At 36.1% G+C, this 21,345-nt stretch overlaps 6 protein-coding genes across 6 annotated transcripts; 2 read left to right on the plus strand and 4 right to left on the minus strand. All coding sequences in view use genetic code 12, as the record gives it.

Moving 5' to 3' along the window:
• Positions 1-22: 22 nt before the first annotated feature.
• CANMA_000167 (uncharacterized protein) lies at positions 23-1,300 on the minus strand (the record flags this gene model as incomplete). Its single annotated transcript, XM_051813658.1, has 1 exon — positions 23-1,300. The coding sequence occupies one exon, from the start codon at positions 1,298-1,300 to the stop codon at positions 23-25; it is 1,278 nt and encodes a 425-aa protein (XP_051674174.1).
• An 8,477-nt stretch (positions 1,301-9,777) lies between these two features.
• On the minus strand, positions 9,778-10,677 carry CUP9 (transcription factor CUP9; the record flags this gene model as incomplete). Its single annotated transcript, XM_051813669.1, has 1 exon — positions 9,778-10,677. The coding sequence occupies one exon, from the start codon at positions 10,675-10,677 to the stop codon at positions 9,778-9,780; it is 900 nt and encodes a 299-aa protein (XP_051674175.1).
• Positions 10,678-14,432: 3,755 nt separating this feature from the next.
• Positions 14,433-16,295, minus strand: EXO70 (GTP-Rho binding exocyst subunit; the record flags this gene model as incomplete). The annotated part of the gene is made up of 1 exon (XM_051813680.1): positions 14,433-16,295. One exon carries the CDS (start codon positions 16,293-16,295, stop codon positions 14,433-14,435), a length of 1,863 nt encoding a protein of 620 aa, XP_051674176.1.
• A 158-nt stretch (positions 16,296-16,453) lies between these two features.
• On the plus strand, positions 16,454-18,841 carry LIG1 (tRNA ligase; the record flags this gene model as incomplete). Its single annotated transcript, XM_051813692.1, has 1 exon — positions 16,454-18,841. One exon carries the CDS (start codon positions 16,454-16,456, stop codon positions 18,839-18,841), a length of 2,388 nt encoding a protein of 795 aa, XP_051674177.1.
• Positions 18,842-19,008: 167 nt separating this feature from the next.
• On the plus strand, positions 19,009-19,365 carry CANMA_000171 (glutaredoxin; the record flags this gene model as incomplete). The annotated part of the gene is made up of 1 exon (XM_051813703.1): positions 19,009-19,365. One exon carries the CDS (start codon positions 19,009-19,011, stop codon positions 19,363-19,365), a length of 357 nt encoding a protein of 118 aa, XP_051674178.1.
• Positions 19,366-19,501: 136 nt separating this feature from the next.
• CANMA_000172 (uncharacterized protein) lies at positions 19,502-20,176 on the minus strand (the record flags this gene model as incomplete). Its single annotated transcript, XM_051813714.1, has 1 exon — positions 19,502-20,176. One exon carries the CDS (start codon positions 20,174-20,176, stop codon positions 19,502-19,504), a length of 675 nt encoding a protein of 224 aa, XP_051674179.1.
• Between the last annotated feature and the right edge of the window lie 1,169 nt (positions 20,177-21,345).

A 21,345-nucleotide genomic window follows, 5' to 3' on the forward strand; every position in this document is an offset into this window, starting at 1 on the left:
ATGCTATAAATGTATCAGCTTCTTACTTCAATTGGATTACTATCGAGTGCAAGCTCTTGTTGACTTTACTGAAATCATCTTGTTGCAAACGAGCAATGATATCATCTGGTGCCCAATTTTTAGCCTCATATGCATCGATCTGTTTAACAACATTAACAAACCGGTGATATACGCTACTATATCGATCAATCAAAGACTGGTCCAATTTGGGGATTTTCGAATTCTGGAGTAAGTATTCGCCTCCCGTGCTTGGGAATATATTGATGATTAAAGCAACAAGATCGAAAAGTTTATTCATTTGGAAATTGTGCTTCATGGCTAATTCCGACAAGTTGATCGGGTTAGGGCAAAGTTGTTTGGTTTTAGCTCGAAGGTGATACTTGATAGGATCAGTTTCGATATCATGGCACAAGGTGTACAACCACTCAAACTGGAATTCTTTGGGGTCAATGGTGATTAACGGTGAATATTGGAAATTTAATGCAAGCAAATCCAATGATTTATAAAGTAAGGCGTATTTAGACGTGCCACTAGGGAACCTTTCATACACATTCAAGCGTAATTCCTCATTGGGTTGAGGGAAATTGGCAAAGTCATTTTGCAATTGTGGTGAAATGTCAATATTGGGAACGTTTAATTTATACAATATGCCCTTGATGTTGCCCCAATGAACACAACTCTTTAATGCCACCAAAACGTCGAGTGAAGTTACTGCATCCTGGCCAAAGTACTGTTCAACGTACTGGATCATATAAACACCTTCCAATTTGGTGCCGATATGATGATCCGTATGTAAGAAATTCAATTTGGCACACGTCAATAGATTGATTCCCCAATCAATATGTTGTTGCGTAATGGGAAATTTCTTAACAAAGGCATCAGCTTCATGTTGGACAACCCTGGGGTCATATTTGGCATTTTTGAAATGAATGATGCTCGAATTCTCCTCTTCATACCAATGATGCTTTTCTAATTCTTGCGCCAAACCAAGAATCGTGCAACAAAATTGTGGATAAGTCGTGAGGATATCACCAATATTCATCAATATCGAGAATGCCGAGTAGAAGGAGAGTTTCAAATCGAGGTTTTCGGGACATATAACCAAATGCTTATCTTCTTGTCGTATACGTTGGAACGAGTTGTTGACGAATCGATATTTGCGGCCCTTTTTATTGTATTCGACTTTGGAGAGGTCGTCAATCTCGTCAAGAATGTGGTCTGCGTAGTATATAAGGGCATCTGACGTGGAGACGGGGATTGAGGTATCTATCAACATGGTGGGAGCAGCAGCAGTGGTCATGGCGGTAAAGTAATTGGTGCTCGTCTAAAATGGTGTTTTTGTTGATGTTTATTTGTTTACCTTTTTTTTCTGTTTGTCTGTTGTCGCGACAATTTTTGCAACAACGCAGAATCAATGAAGTGGGACAGTAGATGTGTATGGAGCTGGGAGTAGCTAGAAGTGTATGGATTTGGTAGAACCCCTTTGGGTAGGAAATATATTAACTCTCTGGGATGTTAGCAGTGGTATCGTACGTTTAGGTGGCTTTCTGCAAGGATCAAGAGACTGAGTTAAAGCAAAATCAATGTAATTTGGTGCAAATAGGGTATATGTGTCGCCATGATGCTATCGTTTACAAGCTCGTACTATGTTTGAGTATCATGCTTGGTCTATATAAGGGGGTATAGGTTGATTTAATAGGTAGGAGAAAGTTTTGAAAATTCTTGTTTTGCATGCTTCATCGAAAATTCATAACAAACTAGCGCCAAATTCATAGGAACAGTAACTAGACTCTACACACTTTATTATCCTTCAAAATACACTTACAGATTCCATACTTTTTGCTTATATTGAGAGACCTAAGACAGGCTACTACTACAATGAAAGAATGGTTTTAAGAATTGATCACCTTCCCCCCTCGTCCTCTTACAAGTTACAAGGTAGATAGACTGGGCAAAAATGAACACAAAAAAGGAAAAGAAAAATTTCTTTTAACCAATTGAGCATTGTGGTCTTACCAACCAAATCGGTGCCACTCGATCGAAAGGAAAGAGAGAGACCCACAAGAGAGAGATTTGAAATTCAGTTTTTTCTTGATTAAGTAAATACTTTGTACCTCATGAGTAAATGATCAGCATTAAACGAAAATGTAATGTATTGTTTTCTTTTCTTATTTTAGGCCCTTGCGCCTCTAACGAAAACGTATTTAATATGGTTATGAGAATTCTTATTAATGCACACTGTTATAAAAGAAACATAAGAAAAAGAGAAGAAAGGGTTGATGCAGACATGAAATTTTTAACCTTTGACCAACACTGTGTGCCAATCATTTGGTCTTGTATTTTTAACACCACCTACATTTTCAACTTATCACTCAAACTCTTGTCAATTCTTTTTGTTGTTTGCTTTATCACATTCCACATTGGTTGTTTTTCTGTTTTAATGGTTTTGATTTTTGTTTGTAATTATTTTGACAGGTGTCAAAAGAGTTCAACAGACAATGAGCAAATTTATTTATCAATTTCTTCTCTTTTTTCAAAATTGATAATCCATTACAAATGCCGAACAATAAGGATACACACTTGGCAGAAGAACAATTAGGCTTTGATACAAACAACAACTGAGCAATATTTCCAGTCAGTCACTCAGTCAGAAAAGAATAGCAACATTCCGTTTGGTGTAAAACTGAAAAATGAAATTTGGGTCCAAGCGACAAACAAAAAAGCCACCTTGAGATACGGTGTTTAGAAATCCTGAAATAGTTCCTCGTTGTAATCATCTATTTACTTCATCTTTCTCAATAGGGTGTATGTAATGCTTTTAGTAAACTTCTTGTGGATACAGATCACATGCAAAGACGCCCATATCCACTCAATACTCTACCTAGTCCTAGTCGAAAATATTTTCGGAGTCGGACCGAAAGCAGGGAATTGGGGTCCGTGTTGGGTACTTCAGTTTTTGCTCTTTTATTGTTCTCTTCTTTTCTGTCAATTGTGAATAAACATTGCTTGGCATCTTTTGAGTAAATCTCTATTAATTAATTTATTTTCACTCCTGCATACAATACACATTTTGACAGCTGTTTTCCTTTTTATTTTTTTTTCTTTTAAAAATTAAAATAAAAAAAAGGGGAGAGACAATAACAAAAAAAAAAAAATTACAAAAAGTTACCACGTATTCTTGGAAATGTCTGTGGTTGTATTGACGAAAGTGGAGTAGAGATAACCATTGGTAATCAATCTACTAAACCAATTGCTAAAAGTTACCAAGAAAACGAGTGATTGAAAAGAACACAAATATTTGGGTAAAATTAGTCTAAAATTAGTAAATACAATAAGGAGACGCCTTAGCTGTGTGGAAGAAACGTTGAATTTCGTATACATATTTTTTTTTTTTTCGCCAATCTTTTTTCATTGAAGAAATTTAAAAAAGTTTAGTGTACTAAACAAGTGGTTATGAGCCCTCTTGTGTTATATTGAAAAGAAGCTGATTCAATCACAACTTCAAACCCACGTAACAACCATTAAAAAAGAATATCAGGGCAGTAGAAAAAGATTTTTAATAATTAATACTTCAAGTGTTTGGCCTGAATTTTAACAAAAACAGTCTATGTCTATCAAAGTAAGCCACGATTGAAGTTTTCCTAATAATATAAATGCATTAAAACAAAAGCCTCCCTATTTGGTAGGAAATTGTCAAATGTGTCACACAATTTCTTTTCTGTCAAGAGACAAGGCTGAAGAGAAGATGGAATGAATTTTATACTAAATTTTGTTGCCCTGTCTATTTAAGCCATGGTTACCTCTTTTAGATTACGAGAATTGTCAACTCCTCAATATGCCAAGGAAGAAAAATTGCCTTACTACCAAATAAAACGTTTAAACACACATATGTCTTTTGTCAACCGGACTGGTATCAACCTTTTTCCCTCTCCCTCCCCCTTTATTTTCCCACTTGAGGTTAAAAGGGTAGAAGTAACAGCAAGGCTTATATTTCTGAACAATGTTTCTCTTATTGTGGTATTGTTAACGAAGAATAAGGCCATACGTCAATACTGCAAAATACCATTGAAGAGGCTTTATTTAAAACAAAGAGAATCCAAAGGGAGGATTTCTCATAGATCACTAATAGGTTGCTACTTGTTCTGATTGTTGCTCTCTCCTATTCAATTGAATTTGTGCTGAACCTTTGTGGTTGTTGTTTGGTTTCAGTTCTTATGAATTTCATATTTTTTTGGAGAAAAGTAAACTTAGGGATAGTGACATTACACAAAATGTATAATAGATGCAGGTAGTGTACCTGTGGAGTAGATTTCAATTTTAATTAATTAATTAGATAAGTACCACAAAAGTGGAATCAGAAATCTCAAAAACCGAATGAGGAGGAAAATTGTCCGATACGCAAAACCAACATAATGATACCAAGGAGAAAAAATATCAGACACTATTTTCTTTTGGTTCATGCAGTACCAAAAGTGTCAGACAGACACACGTAATATGAAATAAATTCTTCTTTTTTTATTTTTCTTATTTTGACTTCTAAGATTTTGTGTTAGTGTATATAGATCTTTATTTACACACATACACAGATAAAGTTTCTATTGGGCAATTGGTGTATATGTTGCTAAACTGAACCTTGAAGAAAGTAGTGAGACTGCGCATTGTATAAGCTATTACGGCGTTTTTGAATATCTCTCTTCTTCATCTATTATTTCCGTCTAAGGTCTATTGTAAAAGGTATATTGATTGTTAAGTTGACATACTTCCATCTAGTGCCCCCCCCTTTTCTTTTGTTCTTTTTCATTCTTTAGTCAGACATTATTCTTTTGTTTTTGTTTACACATTTCTATTATTAACACACAGACACAAAAAAAATATACTAAATAATTTATGATGACTCAAGAGATTGAAAAGAACAATCGGGTTATAACAATAAAACAATTAAACAATTTATACGTCAAGGAAAAATAAACACAACAGTAAGAAAATCTTGTGCATACGGGTATAAGACGGATTTATCATAACCCCATTTGTATTTCACCCGTCCTTTACAAACCCATAGCCTTGTTGTTTTCTTCTCCAAAGACATTTTAGGACAGCACCTTAAGTGTCTTGAAGCCATTGGGGAATTCCGTGGAACAAATGTTTTGTTATCGTTCGTCAGGTCAATTGTGTTTTGAGAGGTGTGCTTCTAACCACCTTCTAATGTTCTTGTCCTGCAGCTGTCCACCTCATTTTATTCTTGTTTGTTTTTTTCTTGTTCTTGTTCATCTTCTTTTTTTTCGTAAATGCAAACTGCCAATCACGCCTATAAGCGGATAGTGACGCTGGTCGGGTGGTTAGGTCTTTACGGACCGACCGATATATCCTCCTCCGTGTAATTAATCTAAAATTAGGCCTTGGTGCATTTACTAGTAGAATTCATCAACATAAAAACAAAAAACAAAGACAAAGACAAAAATATCTTTCAAAAAATGGTTACAAAAACATAGGGAGAGAGTCATCGTCATCTTTTTTATACAATTGGCCAATCGTTGACGATTTCTTCGTTACTCTATCTTGTTTATCTCTACAGGAAACCTATGTCTAGACAAAAGGGGTACAACATTGTATTAGCGTTTCAATGTTTCACTGTTTCTTTCTTTCTTTTGTTGTCTTTTGACCTCAACGGTTACGATAATTCTTTTTTTTTCTTTGAAGGTGGGGAGTAATTATGTACTGTCATACAAATGCTCAAACCACAAGACATTTAAAATCAATTGGCATTAGTAGGGAAATTGTAAAGTAATGAGTTGCTACGAAAATTGGCCATAACGAGAAATATGGAAATTCCCTCTGATTGAAGTAAATTAATTTCTCCAAATGGAAAAGAATTTGAGTTTTTGTGTGTGCACACACGTAATGGGTGCGTAGTGTTGTGTGAGTGTTAATAAAATCGAATCAGGAATGAATTACGATAAATTTCATTTGCAAAAGAAAAACAAAACATACCAAAAAAAAGAAATTTTTTTCTCTCTATTTTCAATAAAGATTGAAAAAACAAACAATAGTTACGAAAAATGTAAGGCACCAAAAGTAAAAAGAATCGTTAGAACAATAGGAAGAGGCTTTACTTTAAAAATTTTAATATGTACGCAATGGGCGTTTGATGACGCTCAAGAAGAGAACGTACAAAGAGCAAATAACAGAGGTGCCCAACAAAAAGAATCTCTCTGCCTGTAAAATGAATTTCATGCGTATGTATACGTATATGCACATGTGGGCATCCGAGATTGAAACAACACCTCCACGCAAACCAGATAGGTACATGCCAAGAAAATGAAGAGAAAAAGAACCTGTTACAAAGAAAAGCCTTTGTAAACAAAGAGAAAAATAAAAAGTTTACATGCTATGACGTTATGACACTTTTGACGAGGTGACACTTTGACATCTGACCTTTTGTCATTATCATTATATCACATTTCCATACTTGTGTTTTTTGGCTACATTGTTTTACCTTCTTTTTGCTTCACATTCGGATTGCTCCGACTATTTCGTGACAGCTGTCTTCAAAAAAAGCAACAACTTGGTTGAATTGTTACACATAGCCAATCTTAAAGGTCATCATTATCCTTTTTACTCGTAAACTTTTCCAAGCAATGCACTATACGTCAAACGACGCTTGCTGCACAGTTTCTATTTCGCAACGCTAGTGGTTGGGAAATTAGAGCACTTTTTGACTTTCCTCATTCAGTATCAGAAGACTAAAAACTTGAAGAAAAGGTGGCTTTTTTAGTTAACTTCTGTTTTTTTTGTCTTTGTAATACCCTACGGAAAGATTATATAGGCTTTGTCACAAAATGCAAAAGAAATTGCAGTGAGTAAAGCTTACATAAGCGAGAAGAAGAGTGTGTGTCAATGGTGTGTAGACATCAGTGTTGACATTTGTGATGCGAGATTCTATTTTGACGCCCTGAGTGCGCCTCCACAGGATCCCCCACTTAATTACCCCCGAAAACAGCCTAGGGTAATTCTGTCTCTTCTTTCAAGGGGATACTTTATATTGGAAGTCGATACGTAACAGTCTTGAACAATGGGAACAACTGCGAACTCTGTTATCATATGATCGTCATGGAATATTAGAATAGGACGTAATGGTTCTATCTTGTCAGCACAACAAAGGTGCTGGTCACTTTTGTCACACAACACTAAAAGTTCAGCCTTGTTTAATATTTAGATTTTTGATGTCTGCATTTAGTCTCTTTACGGTGCATAGGGTTGACTTTGAGCAAAAATAGTATCACATATGTGTAGTATTGTGTATTTTATATGCTTCAGCACGAACTATTGGCACATATTTTCTTCTTGTTTTTCCCTTTTTGGGCTATGCCTTGGGCCACATGTGTATTCTGTCAGACACTGGCTGTCAAGTAATGAGAGATACGGACAATGGCTTTCTAATAGACAGATTTTGATAAAAGGATTTGACATCATAGCGCATTGACGTGCGTCTTGTGCGTTCATATCTGCTTTTTTTTCTTTATTTTGCTCATGAAAAGACCAGGAATGGATGAAGGAAATGATTTATGTTCAGCTAAAAGCCATCGCTGTGAACTCATCAGTCTCGTAACGTATGAGATGAGGAAGATAGAGCTGTGTCTCTATCTCGTATGCTTTCTCTTTTCATGTCATGTCATGTCATGTCATGTTAGGTTAAGTAATTATATCTTTGCCAAGAAAGTAATGAATACTAGAGTTTACACAAAGTGCCTGTTTTCGTACTACACATACACAATCGAAATCTAAAAATCTAAAAATCTAAAACTCTAAAAATCTTAAATCTACACCTCCCAAAGGAAGAAAAACAAAATTGTAACTACACATAATCCTGCCCACCTTACGGCAACACATTTCCGGTTGCGAAACTAAATAGGATATTCACAACCCTTTGTCTTTTGTGTACGTTTGAAAATGGAAAGCACTATTTAACTGGTATAATGGTTAATTAACGTTTTCTGGTGTCTGGTGTCTGACTTCTATCTCACTTTTGACTCTTTTTCATAGACCCCATTTAAACTATTTACTTTTCCTTTCATCTATTAGCGTTGTTTACTTAATCTTAATCTCTTAATAATATTATAATGTTGAATGCTCTTATATTTATAATGACAAAAAAAAAATAAAATTAAAAAAATTCTCCGCCAAGGTTTTGTCTTATGTCAAGAAAAAACAATCAAACAAAACCAAAACCATCAAAATGACATAAACTCAGGATACATCATCTTTCCCTTGTCGTATTCGGGAATATCGTCCAATTTCCTCGATTTTCGTTTTCTCTTTTTTTTTTTTTTTTTCTTGGTTATGACAGTTAAGAGAGACAATGAGAGGGGGTAGTCATTAGCATAAAAAAATATGAGGATGGAAAGTGTAAGAAGCTGGTTACGAGTGGAGACAATTAAAGAAAATCTTTGAATATGGATACGCAGATTCAGCTACCTCTCCATTTGTCTTAATTGAAATACACCCATACTTTGACCCCCCCCACTCTCCTATTGCCAAAATTTTCAATCTCTAATCTTTGAAGACTGAATTCTCTTTCTGCGCTTTATTAAAAAGATAATCTTCTTCTGGTTTTCCATCATTTGGGAGTATTAAAGCTCTTTCAATAGAAATAAAACAAACTCAGCACTCGAAAAGTTTATTTTTGGAGATGAGGGGGTAATAAGAGTTTCCACAATACGTAAATACGGGGTATAAAAGCTTTTTATTCGTAAAACGAAGATGCCACATTCAATTTATCATCATAATGAATTATTCCAAAAGTGTAACAAAATCTACCTCATTCACTTCCACGGAGACAGGAAGTTATTTCAGTTATATCATTGACATAAGGGTTTCCTTTTTGGTTATGAAACCGCAATAAGGCAAAGGAAAATAATACTCACTTACCCACACCACTTCTGTCTTCACAGGGGTGTAAGATACTGATTCCTCCTAGCTTTTCATTAAAATTCAATTTACCTGATAAACTATCCCCGTGTTTGTTTTCTTTTCGGCATATATGGGAATACTAACACTCACGTCAAATTAGATTAAGCTTTTTTTATTCTTATTTGCTATCTACGATTCAAAAACTTTAACTTTAACTATTGAAACCAAACAAATATATAATACATGGCATGATTCTATCTCTTCATTTAACAAAGTTAATCCTTCTTCTTTTTGGAGAATATGGCGCTCGTGTTTAATGTAGGGGGGAGTTGTGATGTCTTCTTTGACATTGACATTGGCATTTGACGTTTTGAGACCCGGCATCGCCGAATCACAAAATGAGTAAACCATTGGGTAAATCTAACTTCCAAAAATGCAAAACATTACCATCCAGTTATGCATTCCCAAAGAAGGTAGTTATTTGTTGTGTTTAAGAGACTCAACCCTTCTGCATTTCGCAACTACATTTTATAGCTTCTTTCAAAAGATATATAATTGACACATTTATTTATGTATTTCATTCATTCACATTTCATATAAAAAGATATAAAAACACACATAAAGAAAAAAAAAACATAGCATCCCAAGTAAAATAAACAAATAGTAAAAACCAGACACTCTGAATCAGTAATAATAATAATATAATCATCGTAGTTGTTTTGATGATTTTGTTCGGTCTGTTGAAGAACTAAAGGCAGAAGAAGAAGAAGAAGAAAGTAAACATTACCCAATGACCCGAGATCCCTGTTGGTATCGACAGACAGCTCACTCTAAACAGCATTCCAGACTGACAAAGGACATCTTCACAGATTAAATCAAATGCATCATTCTCTTTTGTTCTTTCAAAGTTTTAATCTTTCTTCTTCTGGCATTAATAAACCAATTACTCAATTGTTGTTGGTTCAACCCCGTTGCCATCATCAATTGATTCTTTTCAAATGAATTTGGGTAAGGATGGTTCAAGTGGTCATTGAGCCAACGCAACAATACATAGGTGATTTCTTTAGGCAAGTTGTTTCTGGTTTTCCTTTTGGATGAGTTGCCGTTGGAATCTGTAGGATTAGTAGTGGATGATGAGTTTGAAGTTGTTGTGTAATGGCTATGGTTGTTGCTGTGTTGGTGGCGAGGATGATACTCGTGTGTAGATGTATAGTGTTGACGATAGTTTGGCTCTTGGTTGAGGGACGATTGTGGGTATGAGTTTGAACGAATTATTGAAGGCAATTGTTGCTGTTGTTGGGGTAGGTTGTGGAAATAATGCAGTTGTTGATTTTGATATTGTACTGAAGAAGGTGAAGAAATTGATGATGATGTACTATTGTAACCTGGGTTTGGAGACCTATTCAAATACTCATTGTTGTTGTTGGCGGTGGTGGAAGTAGCAGTGTAGTAATTGTAGTGAGATTGGGATCCATTTTGATAATGCTGTTGCTGCTGTTGTGGTTGTGATTGTTGTTGCAAGTGAACAACAGATGGTAATTGTTGTTGAGAAGGAGGAGTAGATAAAAGATCACTAATTGGTGGTAAACTTATCCTCTTGGCCACTTGTGGAACAGCCTCTTTGGAATGTGATTGTGAGTGCAATTGTTCCTGTCTAGCAGTACTATTGTAAGAAGGTAAAGGTAAGGTGTTTTTTTCATAACTGTTGGTGGCTGATATAGATGGTAATGTAGATGATCTACTATGATGAATCAATTCGGTAAGTTGCATTATAGTTTAATGTGGTTGTAGTTTTGGTATGGTGAAGTATAGTCTAGTAATAGTAGTAACTTTCTGATAATAGCTATTAGTTTGTAGTGTCCCAATGTTTGTAAAATTGATTATTGCCAGTGGTTAAATACCATATGTGAATAAAATAACCAAAAATTGACAAAATAAAGGGTTGGTATATATTTGTAAGTTAATCAAAATCACAGAGATTGATGAATATATTTATATTCAAATAAAACGTACCTACATACATACATACATACATACATACTTACATACTTACAATGGTACAATAGTTGTAATAGGGCTAAGTTGAGCTAAAGGTAAGGTAAGCTAAGCCAAGCCAAAATAAAAACAAAAATAAAAAAAAATAACAACAAAGCAGTCAGTTAGTTTGTTGTTATTGTGATGATTGTGGATCTTTCCCCTATAGTAGTAATAGAATATTACTATTATTACTAATTATTATTTTAGTTATTGTGTAGCATATATTTTATTTATTTTTATTTTTTATTTTAAGAAATATAATATTTCTTATGTTACACAAGATATAAAATTTCAATCAAACGCAACACAAACACATTTGAGGGTGAGTCAGACATAGATTCAACTGTGTCTGACTGACTCGAATGAAAGGAAGCTAAACGGCATTTTTTTGTACCAAAATTGCAATTAACAGACACATTTAAGAGATCTACCAATCTGCATAGCCACTTATTGATAGTAATACGTCTAATATTTTACTATTGCTGTTACTAACTACATAACTAATAGATGGCTATTTTGCTTCCCTAATCACATATTCTCTTGTTACAACCCTAACCCCGTTACCGCTGCCGCTTCCGTTCCCGCTACACCCCTCTCCTTCACCCCACTGTCTTCTAATCTGTACACGCAAGCAAACAGGTAAATAATAATAACTAAGAATAATAAAGTCAAGAGAAAACAGAAATAACAGCGGGGTGAAGGGGTGGGAGAAAATGTCGTCGTCTACCAAAGAAGTTTGTAAAATCGGATTTGATGGGGTGAGTGTGGGTACGGGCTTTTTTGCATTTGAAATAAAACGAATGACATGAATAAGATCTTGACTGACTGATTGATTTTGATTTTGACTTTTGGCTTTGACTGACAGAGAAGCAAAAAAATTTAAACTAAAAAAGTATGTTCTCTTTGTTTTTTCTTGTCTGAATTATACCAAAAGTAAAAGCACACAACAGTCAAAAAATGTGGGAAATCGAGAGGTTGAGAGAGACGGTCTACCAATTGGCTTGGGAATGTATTCGTTTGCGTTAAGTTGAGCTAAGTTAGTTAGTTTCTCTATCAATAAGATCTGGTTTGTCTGAAATGTCAGCTAATTATTGTCAGTTGATCATTTTTTTTGTCTGAGATCCCTTTATGTTCATGCAGACATTGATTACTTAATGAATTGTTTTATTTTCTTGTTTTTGAGTTTTGTGTAAATATGCGTGAAGATATAATTTAAGTTGACTGGCAGATACGACAATTTTTTTTACTTATTTCGTTTCTTCTGTCGTCAGTGTGTCAGTCAATTCTGTCTTTAACTTTGTCTTTGTTTTAACCTTATTGTCTCTTGTTTTAGTTTTTGTTCTAGTCTTGTTCTAGGGACTAAATTGGTGCTTTGGCTTTCAACCGACACAAACACCTACCACGCCATCATCGTCGTCATCATCTTCACCTAAGAAAAAGCAATCACATGGACAGAGAAAAGAATACAACAGAGACAATAGATAATAGTTAATGGACAATAGACACCCCCTTTCTTTCCTTTGTGTAGGGGGAGTGAAGTAGGTCACATTTCCGTACAACTATCATAACAGCTAGAGCAACAGCTACAACAACACCAAACAATACTCTCTTTCTTTTCTCTTTTCTTTTTATGAAGGCGTTTGAGCTTTTACGTTGTCGTTTATAATTGTAGTTTTTGATTTATATCATACGGTAGAAGTCTATCGTATCGTATCTCTCACCCTCTTTAAGGATACAGGAAAAAAAGAAACTAAAATAAAAAACAGAAGATCTGAAATACTGCATATAATTAAAATTATTTTTCTTTCATATTGTTTTGTCTATTGTCTTTGCTTTTTGTTTATGTCAAACCCCGAATTTTCGTACGGCGTTAGGAACTTACTAAATCCTTCCATTGCACTTCAACTTCTACTACTAAGCAGTCAATCAAACTAAAACTTTAAGTTATAATCACACATGTCTCCGCACTTACACCCCATACACACTTGCACGCATTCCATATGATACACTTCCCTCTAAAACAACAGTTGTTCATTTTTTCTCCATTTCAGTCATTTTACACCCCCTCACTTCTCCTGTCTATATTCGCTTTCATAGAATCCTAACTACTACTACATCTAGTTACAACTAAACTGACTGTGACTGTCGTATGTAGTGATAGGCTGTAGTTGTTGTTCTTACAGTTTAAACTATCGTTTATTTTTAGTTTATAGACTAAACTAAACTCTCCATAAACAGACAAACAAACAAGATTGTTCACAGCCACTGTAAATCCTCTAAGTTATACGACTAAATTAATGCTTTTGGCAAGGGGGTAGAGTTGAATTGAATGGATCTTTAGACGAGATGAACAAAAGAATCGCCTTTTTTGTTCGATTTTTGTTTTGACTTTTGTCCTCAATACTCTCCCGCCTTATCTTTCAATATGTTACAGAATAGGGAACGTATATGCATTATTTTGCATGCAACAACAATGTATCTTGAGGTATTCGGCTTTTAATAGAGGGAAAGAAGGAGAAGCAAACGTTTTTTTAAAAAGTCTCCCATTTGCTCTATATGTAATTTATTGTTACAATTAACACAATCAACAAGATCCAGTTTCTTCGTTCTTTCGGGATTTTAACCCTCGTTTGATTGTTTGTGGCCAAATTTGCCCTACAAAGTGATGCTGCAGAAAAGGGTGCAGAATAAGAAGCAATTGGTTAAAAGAGAACCTTTGGCAGATGTTAGAAGAACATCCCCCATCTTTTCCCCTATCTCTTTCCCCATTCTCAAACTCAACTACACTGTCTCAAATTGGTTTGTTTCTTCTTATTTGAAACAGGTATGCATTCTCTACAAGAGTTGAACTTATTATAAGACTCTATGTAACAGCGTGTAACTCCAATCACAAGTTTGAGTCAATCATGTCAACACAAACTATTCAACTTACTTCACTTTCATCTACGCGGTGTATGTAACATCGTCAATAGTTGCCTTCCCACAAAAGTAATGGCGTACTCCACTGCCTCATGATTACTCATCAACTGCACCACAAGCACAGTGTAAACTTAAAAACTAGTGACCTTTTGATCCACAAAGCAAAATGTACAGGGCGTCAATATTTTACTGTTGCCTTTTTCAAGTAGTCTTGTATAACTGCAAAAAACAAACACAATAAACTTTCAATTATGGATATCTCTGCCTTTGTCTTATTTCCCTCATCTTTGAAAGTTTAATCTTCGTATTTAAACAAAAACACAAATAAAAGCCCAAAAACGTTTTGACACATGAAACATTGATTGATGGCTGAAACTGTAAAACTAAATTACAAAAGCAAGGGGTGTTTCTTGCGTGGAGACTTGATTTTACCTACGATCCTGTAAACGTTGTAGTCACAGTCATGAGAAGGTAACACCCGCCATTGCTCCTTCAAAAGTAACTAGGTCTCATTCCACAATCCTATGTATGCCATTCCTATAATCTTCACCCTTCGTACCTCCCCTTTATTACAACTTTTCATTGAGCAACCTTTCAAATTGCAACTTATCCCACTTGATATACTTCAGTCTATTCTTGGTAAAGTCTGAATTACCGTACTTGTCATACAATTTGAAATACGCATTCAAAATCATCTTCTTGACTTCATTACCAAGCATGTTTTGAAGACTCGAATCGCCAAACTCTAGAGCACGATAATTTGTCAATGCTTCTTCAAACGATTCGTTAAACTTTTTAAACAACTCCTTCACTTGCTCTCGTTCCTTGTTGGTCAAATTGGTTGCTTGGCCGCCACCAGTACCAATTGACATGTTGGGATTGGCACCGCCACCAGAACCACCGGTGGCTTGACCTGATTGCGTGGCAATAAGGGTCATTCGTTCAATAATGATATATGAAGCATAGCTCCAATCTTCAAGGAATAATTTAAGGAATCGGTTTCTCAACTTGTTAATTCGTTCTTGTCCATTTGAGCCAAGAACTTGAAACAAGTCGTTAGATCGATTAATGATTTGTTCACCAATGTACAAGCTTCGTAAAAGGATAAACCCTTGCGATGACTTCTTCATGGGGTGCTCTCCGGTCGGCTTTTTTAATCCGATTTCAATGTTAATCAAAATACAGTCAATGATATCGGCGAAATACGACGATAATAAAAACTCGGGTGACTTGTCATCAAATGTAGTGTTTGTGATGATTGAGTTGAACACCGAGATGTACTGCAATGGCGGCGACTCCAGGATCCAATCGCCTGGTTTGCGCGTTTGAATCAATTTCAAAAGTGACTGTCTAAACTCACACATTTTTCTTGCAAGAGTTATTGAAGTGCTGGTAACAGCAAGCGTTGTAGCGTTATTGAATTGAGTAATGTGTGCAAATTGTGCTTCGGTTGATCGAATACATGTAGGAAATATCGATCCACCAATCAAAATAAATTGATCAAGAATCTTGCCAAATGAACTGTTTTTAATCACATATCGATTTTGCAACTGATAATCGACTCGCATCAAGTTGTCGATAACCTCCAAGAGAATGAGAAAATTGTCAGTGTTGGAACCTAGTGACGTACTCAATTGCGTGGCTAATGATTGCACAACTTGATTATATTCTCGTATAGCATACTCCAGAATTTGTCCAATTAGACCCAGTGGCAATGAACACTGTTTCAATACAAGCACTTCATCTTTCAATGTGTCAAGCACCACCTCGGTGAATTTGTTGTACGTCTTAGTGCCCTTTTCATAAGGACCATCAAAAATCCTCGTTGGCTTGAGATTATGTTCAACAATTTTCAAATGCTGAATGATTTTATTACCGCGCTTGTCAACATATTTATTAACAATGTGTTGCTCCTTACCCTGCTGATTAAAGTATTCGAAAATTACCTTAACTTCATGTTTTTTATCCGTCATTTTATTCGTTTCTAAATTGAGCACGGCATCAACGTAATTTTGTACTTTTAATTCACTTCTTTCGATCACATTTTGGAAATTGTACAATATCCCTTTAAATTGTTTGAATTTCGGTTTGATACGACCATACAACTCTTGTGATTGATTTAAAGTGTTGACATATTTCAACAACCCAATAACTTCGATATTATTATTTAAGGCATTTTCAAAATTGTTGATTTGGGAAACACTTTGACTCACTTCAGACAAGAGATTCAATCCACCATCAACTTCTCGTTTGGCCGATGTGAGTTTATTGACTTGTCCCAATACTGGTTTAATCGTCGTGTGGGCTGCTTGTGATTTGGTGGAGATTTTGGTGAGCGATTGGTTTATACTTTCGAAAAGAGCTTTAGATTTGACCAAGTTTTGATTGAGGACAGCCACGTCAGCCTCATCCACATCCACCTTGTACGTCATTGTTGTAGCTCTGTGTTTGTTTGTAGTAAAAAGTGACTCACTGTGTCAACACAACTTACACTTTTTGTTGACAAATTTACAATGCGCTTTCCATTGAAAAACGAAAAATTTATTACAGAAAGATCTTCTCTACACACACAGATTCCACATCTGAGTAAATGCGTGATTCCAAGGGAGACGTTGAGCAGCTCTGTTTGAAACTACAAGAATCAACTAAACTCAAACGCAATGGTAAATGCATCAAGTTTACCAATAATGCCCACAATACCACGATTGCCATAGATTCGTGGAAATTTCTTGATTTCGACTACGGAAAGGAGAAAGTACAACTACCAATCCAAGCTAGAGGTCTATTCACTACAAACAACGAATCAATAGTAGTAAGAGGTTATGACAAGTTTTTCAACGTGGGCGAAAAGAGCTTTACAAAGGAAGATGAGTTGAAAAAAACATCGGGCCCTTACGACGTCACTTTGAAGGAAAATGGATGCATTATATTCATCAGTGGATTGTCAACGGGGGATATACTCGTGTGTTCGAAACATTCAACGGGATTAAGAGGAGAGGATAACACGAGAAACCATGCACTAGAAGGAGAAACTCAGTTGCGTAAACAATTGGGAGACGAACGTGTGGCGCAATTGGCTCGTTATTTGTATGAGCACAACTTAACAGCGGTTACCGAGTTATGTGATGACGAATTTGAGGAACATGTGTTGCCATATCCCAAGGACAAGTCGGGGTTGTACTTGCACGGGTTAAACTATAACACAATCAAATTCCAAACTGTCCCTATTGGAGATGTGGTGAAGTTTGCCCAAGAGTGGGGATTCAAAACTATTGAATACCTCCAGTTTGACCATGTCAATAAGCTCTTTGACTTCTTACACAAGTGTAGTGAGACAGGTACTTACAATGGCCGTGAAGTTGAAGGGTTTGTCATTCGCTGTAAGCGTGATGGCGATGATTTCTTTTTCAAGTACAAATTTGAAGAACCATATTTGTTGTATCGTCAATTCCGAGAAGTTACAAGACAAATATTGAGTGGGACTCCAGTAACATCGGTAAAGATTAAAAAGAACAAGTACATCACTAGAAAGTATCTTGAATTTGTCGACAAGTTGTTTACCGAGAAGCCAGAATTGAAGCTGGATTTTGAGCAAGGCCATGGAATTATTCACGTGCGGCAGTTGTTCTTGCAGGACTTGCACGAGACGAATGGTATGAATTTACTCTCCCTAGATGCCAAGCTCACCGAAGAAATGAAAAAGTTGAATGTGGATACTGATGAAGAAACGACAAAGTTCTTACTTGTGTCCATATCTACATTGGGCTGTGGCAAGACAACCGTATTCAATACGCTACACTCACTATTCCCCGATTGGATCCATATACAGAATGATAACGTGGCCAGAAAGGCAAAATTGAAAATTACCGACTTGGCGCTACAGGCCTTGGATAACTACCCAGTGGTGATATTTGATAGGAACAATTCTGAATATAGAGAAAGGAAGCAGATTTTCACCACTATTGCCGAAAAAAGACACTTGTACTTGGACGAAAAGACGGATATCAAGTATATCGGTATTAATTTTGTTCATGAAGTGAATCAAGAACAACTCTGGAATATCACGTTTGACAGGATCAAGAAACGAGGTGACAACCATCAGCTGTTGAAGGCGGAGTCGGACGAGGAATTGACTACGAAAGTAATGAAGGGATTTATGTCGCGATTTCAACCAGTAAATACCGAACGTCTTCCGGACTCTCAATTTGATCTTGTCATCAACTTAAAGTTGAGTGAACAGGATTCGTCGTTGGAGAATGTAAAGATTATCATTGATGAGTTGTCGAAAGTATATCCTCAATTGGTCAAGAATAAACCATCAGGTGAAGAAATTGAAGCCAAATTTAGAGAGAGTTTGGCGTATAAGCCATCATTTACAAAGGATATGTCAAAAAGCAACAAAAACTATGACCCAACGTACTACGCAATCTCAATTCACCGTCAAAACATATTAGATTTACTTGATGAGCTTCGTAATAACCATGAATACAATCGATTGAATGAGGCAAAGTTGGTGCAAGAGTCATTCCACGTGACATTGGCCCATGTTGCCCAAGCCAAGGGTCCTGAAAACAAACGCAAATGGAAAGACATGAAAAGGATCTTGGGCAAAGGCAAAGGTGTCAGAAATGAAAAGAATTTTCTCGAATTTCACGCTAAAGTGAAACTTATCCAGTTTGTTATGAACAGAGGTAAGTTAATTTGCATCAAGTGTGAAATCATATCAATTCACGACAACAAGAATAACCAAGTGGTTGATATCGAACCTGTAAATAGACACATTCACATTACTGTTGGCTGTTTCCCACCTGCAAAAGCAGTTGATTCAAATGCAACGTTGGAGGAGTTATATAATGATGATCCTCATGAGGTCAAGAAAGACGGTGTTTATGAAGTTGGCGAAGATGTGATTGAGGTGAAAAATCTTGAGGCGCTGCTGGTTGAGTTGGCGGATCAGAAGATATTTGCGTTTTACTAGAGTTTATAGAGAATGACAGTGTCGTGTCTTATCTTTTATTCTTGCACAATTTCTCCACTGACGGATACAATTTCTTATCCGCAAAAGTAGAAAAAAAAAATTAACCCTTTCCCAAGTACCCTTTATCTCATTTCACGCATTATTTCCCTACAAGCACCACCCTTATCATGTTTGAATCTATCAAGGCCTACATTGTCGCATGGTTGCCAGGTGAAGTTTCACCTCAGTTGAAAAAATCTGTCGAATCAACCATTGAATCAAACAAGCTTTTGGTGTATTCAAAGACTTATTGCCCGTACTGTACCGCAACCAAGAATTTATTGAATAAGCATGGTGTTGACTACAAATTGATTGAGTTGAACACATTGCCTGATGGTGGAAATATTCAACGTGCTTTGAAAGAAATTACGGGGCAAAGAACTGTGCCAAATATTTTTTTCAATGGTAAGCATATCGGTGGTGATTCCGATTTACAGGCTTTGGAGAGCAAAGGCGAGTTGACAGGTTTGCTTGCAAAGTTGTAAGCTTGTACGAGGAGACAGATAGGTTACAGTTCGAAGATGGTAGAAATTATATTAATTAGACAAACTATTTAAACCTGTACTCTTTTTCGGAGGTGTCTCTAGAGTTCACCACATACGTAAAGAAATGACTATTTCCTCACTGGAGCGTATCTTTCAATGCCTCCACTGCCCAAATATGGAACTTTACAAATATCCGTGGATCATCTGTTAGCTCAATTAGTGATTTCGGACGCGTCATTGATCGACGCAAATACTTTTCATTATCAACAACTGAACCGCCACTCAATCTATGCATCTTTTCATTTGTATACTGAAGAACTCTTTGCTGAATCAAATCAATAAACTCACACATGTACAATGTTAGAATATCCCAATTCTGTAACAAGTCGGCTTCTGAATCACAAACCATCATCAAACTGTACTTCCTTTCTTGGCCCCTAGCGTTGATATCATCTATTTTGAATATTTTATTTAAACAATATCCATGAATGGCATCACCAAAAAACATTGGCTTGGTTATATCCGATACTGTTTCCACTGATAAAGACTTCATCATCAATTTCTTCAACGCTGCATATCGTCTCTGTGAGCTTGGATACGCGGTTGATATAAACACGGTTGAATCGCAATTTGTTACTAGACTAGCAGCATTGTCAGGCAAGATCAATTGACACGACGCACAAACGCCTTGATTTGAATTTGATGCAAGATAATCCTGTTTCTTATCATTAGTTGTCACTTGCGTGCAAACAATGATTTGGGGCCCATGCAATTCACAAAAATGACTCAAGCATAGTATAAAATTTGGCATCGAGTCATTAAATGGAAACGTGGCTCATAAACGATCTGATGAAAATGGCGTGGAGTAATAGGACCAGTTGTTTTTTTTCTTTTCTTCCCCTCAGAAATGAAGTCGGAAATTTTTTTGGATCTCACCTCACTGTTCTTTGCAATGATGTTAGTGTGCATACCCAATGTGTGAATTCAGATAGGGGCCAGTGAGTGGGTTTGAAGGTCATATCAAATCATGGTTAAAAGGTGTATCAGATTTATTCAATCAAAGGGGGATAATTGCTGTTCCATTTACTTCATATAGGGGCGACCTATGGATTACCACAGGCAATCCTTTTACCATTGCGACGTTATCCGAACTCAAACAAAGACCTTTCAAGGCTCCAGCCCATAATTTCCTAAAATGTTCATATTGATATTTTTGTTTTTGGCAGCTTGTTTTTAATCAAAATTTTGTGCATCTTGGTTTGCAGAAGAGGAGCGAGCAAGTTGAACCAACAACGAAGTGTAATTGCTTGCTCAATTAATTTACTTATTGCTTAATTCGGATTAGCTATGTTTTTGGTTTTGTTCTTGTGTCTGTTGTGGTTTATTGGTACGTGGTCATGTAGCATCGCCCTTCAATTTACCATCGATGACGACTAGGTGTATCTTACGCTGCTCAACGCCTCCAATGTCTTCCACACTTAGGACTATTTGCTGGTATCAAATGCTGAATGAGTTCACTTCTTGCGACTAGTGTTTAGATTATCAGCATGCTTTGTTGCTGCACCTGTTTTCCGCCAAGAAGTTGTCTACAACTAAATTTATCGACAGCAAAACAGCACGCCAGAGGATGCATTTAATATGTTAAGGCGAGAGTCAGCTATTCAAAGCCGCCATATTTGCAAGTTCAGACGGTCAACGACAGACAAATATGTGCTGTGGATCACTGACTTTTCGATTATGCTGATCGTGAATCTGAGTATCAACATTAGTTGAGCCTTACACAAATTCCACTACAAGAAGCAGTGGCTCTCTAATGTGACCTGCTATGGATCAAGGCTGGTTAATGTAGTCACAAATGCTAAACTGTTATAGAGATTGCTGAAACCAATAACATTGGTCTAAATTCAACACGCTCAATCCAACTCATTCCCTTCTTGGTATATAAGACAGTTGAGCAATTTATAACCACCATTCAATATA

Source organism: Candida margitis (genome assembly GCF_024628925.1).
Source record: "Candida margitis strain CBS 14175 chromosome Unknown scaffold11, whole genome shotgun sequence".
In the NCBI taxonomy this organism is placed as follows: Eukaryota; Fungi; Ascomycota; class Pichiomycetes; order Serinales; family Debaryomycetaceae; genus Lodderomyces; species Lodderomyces margitis.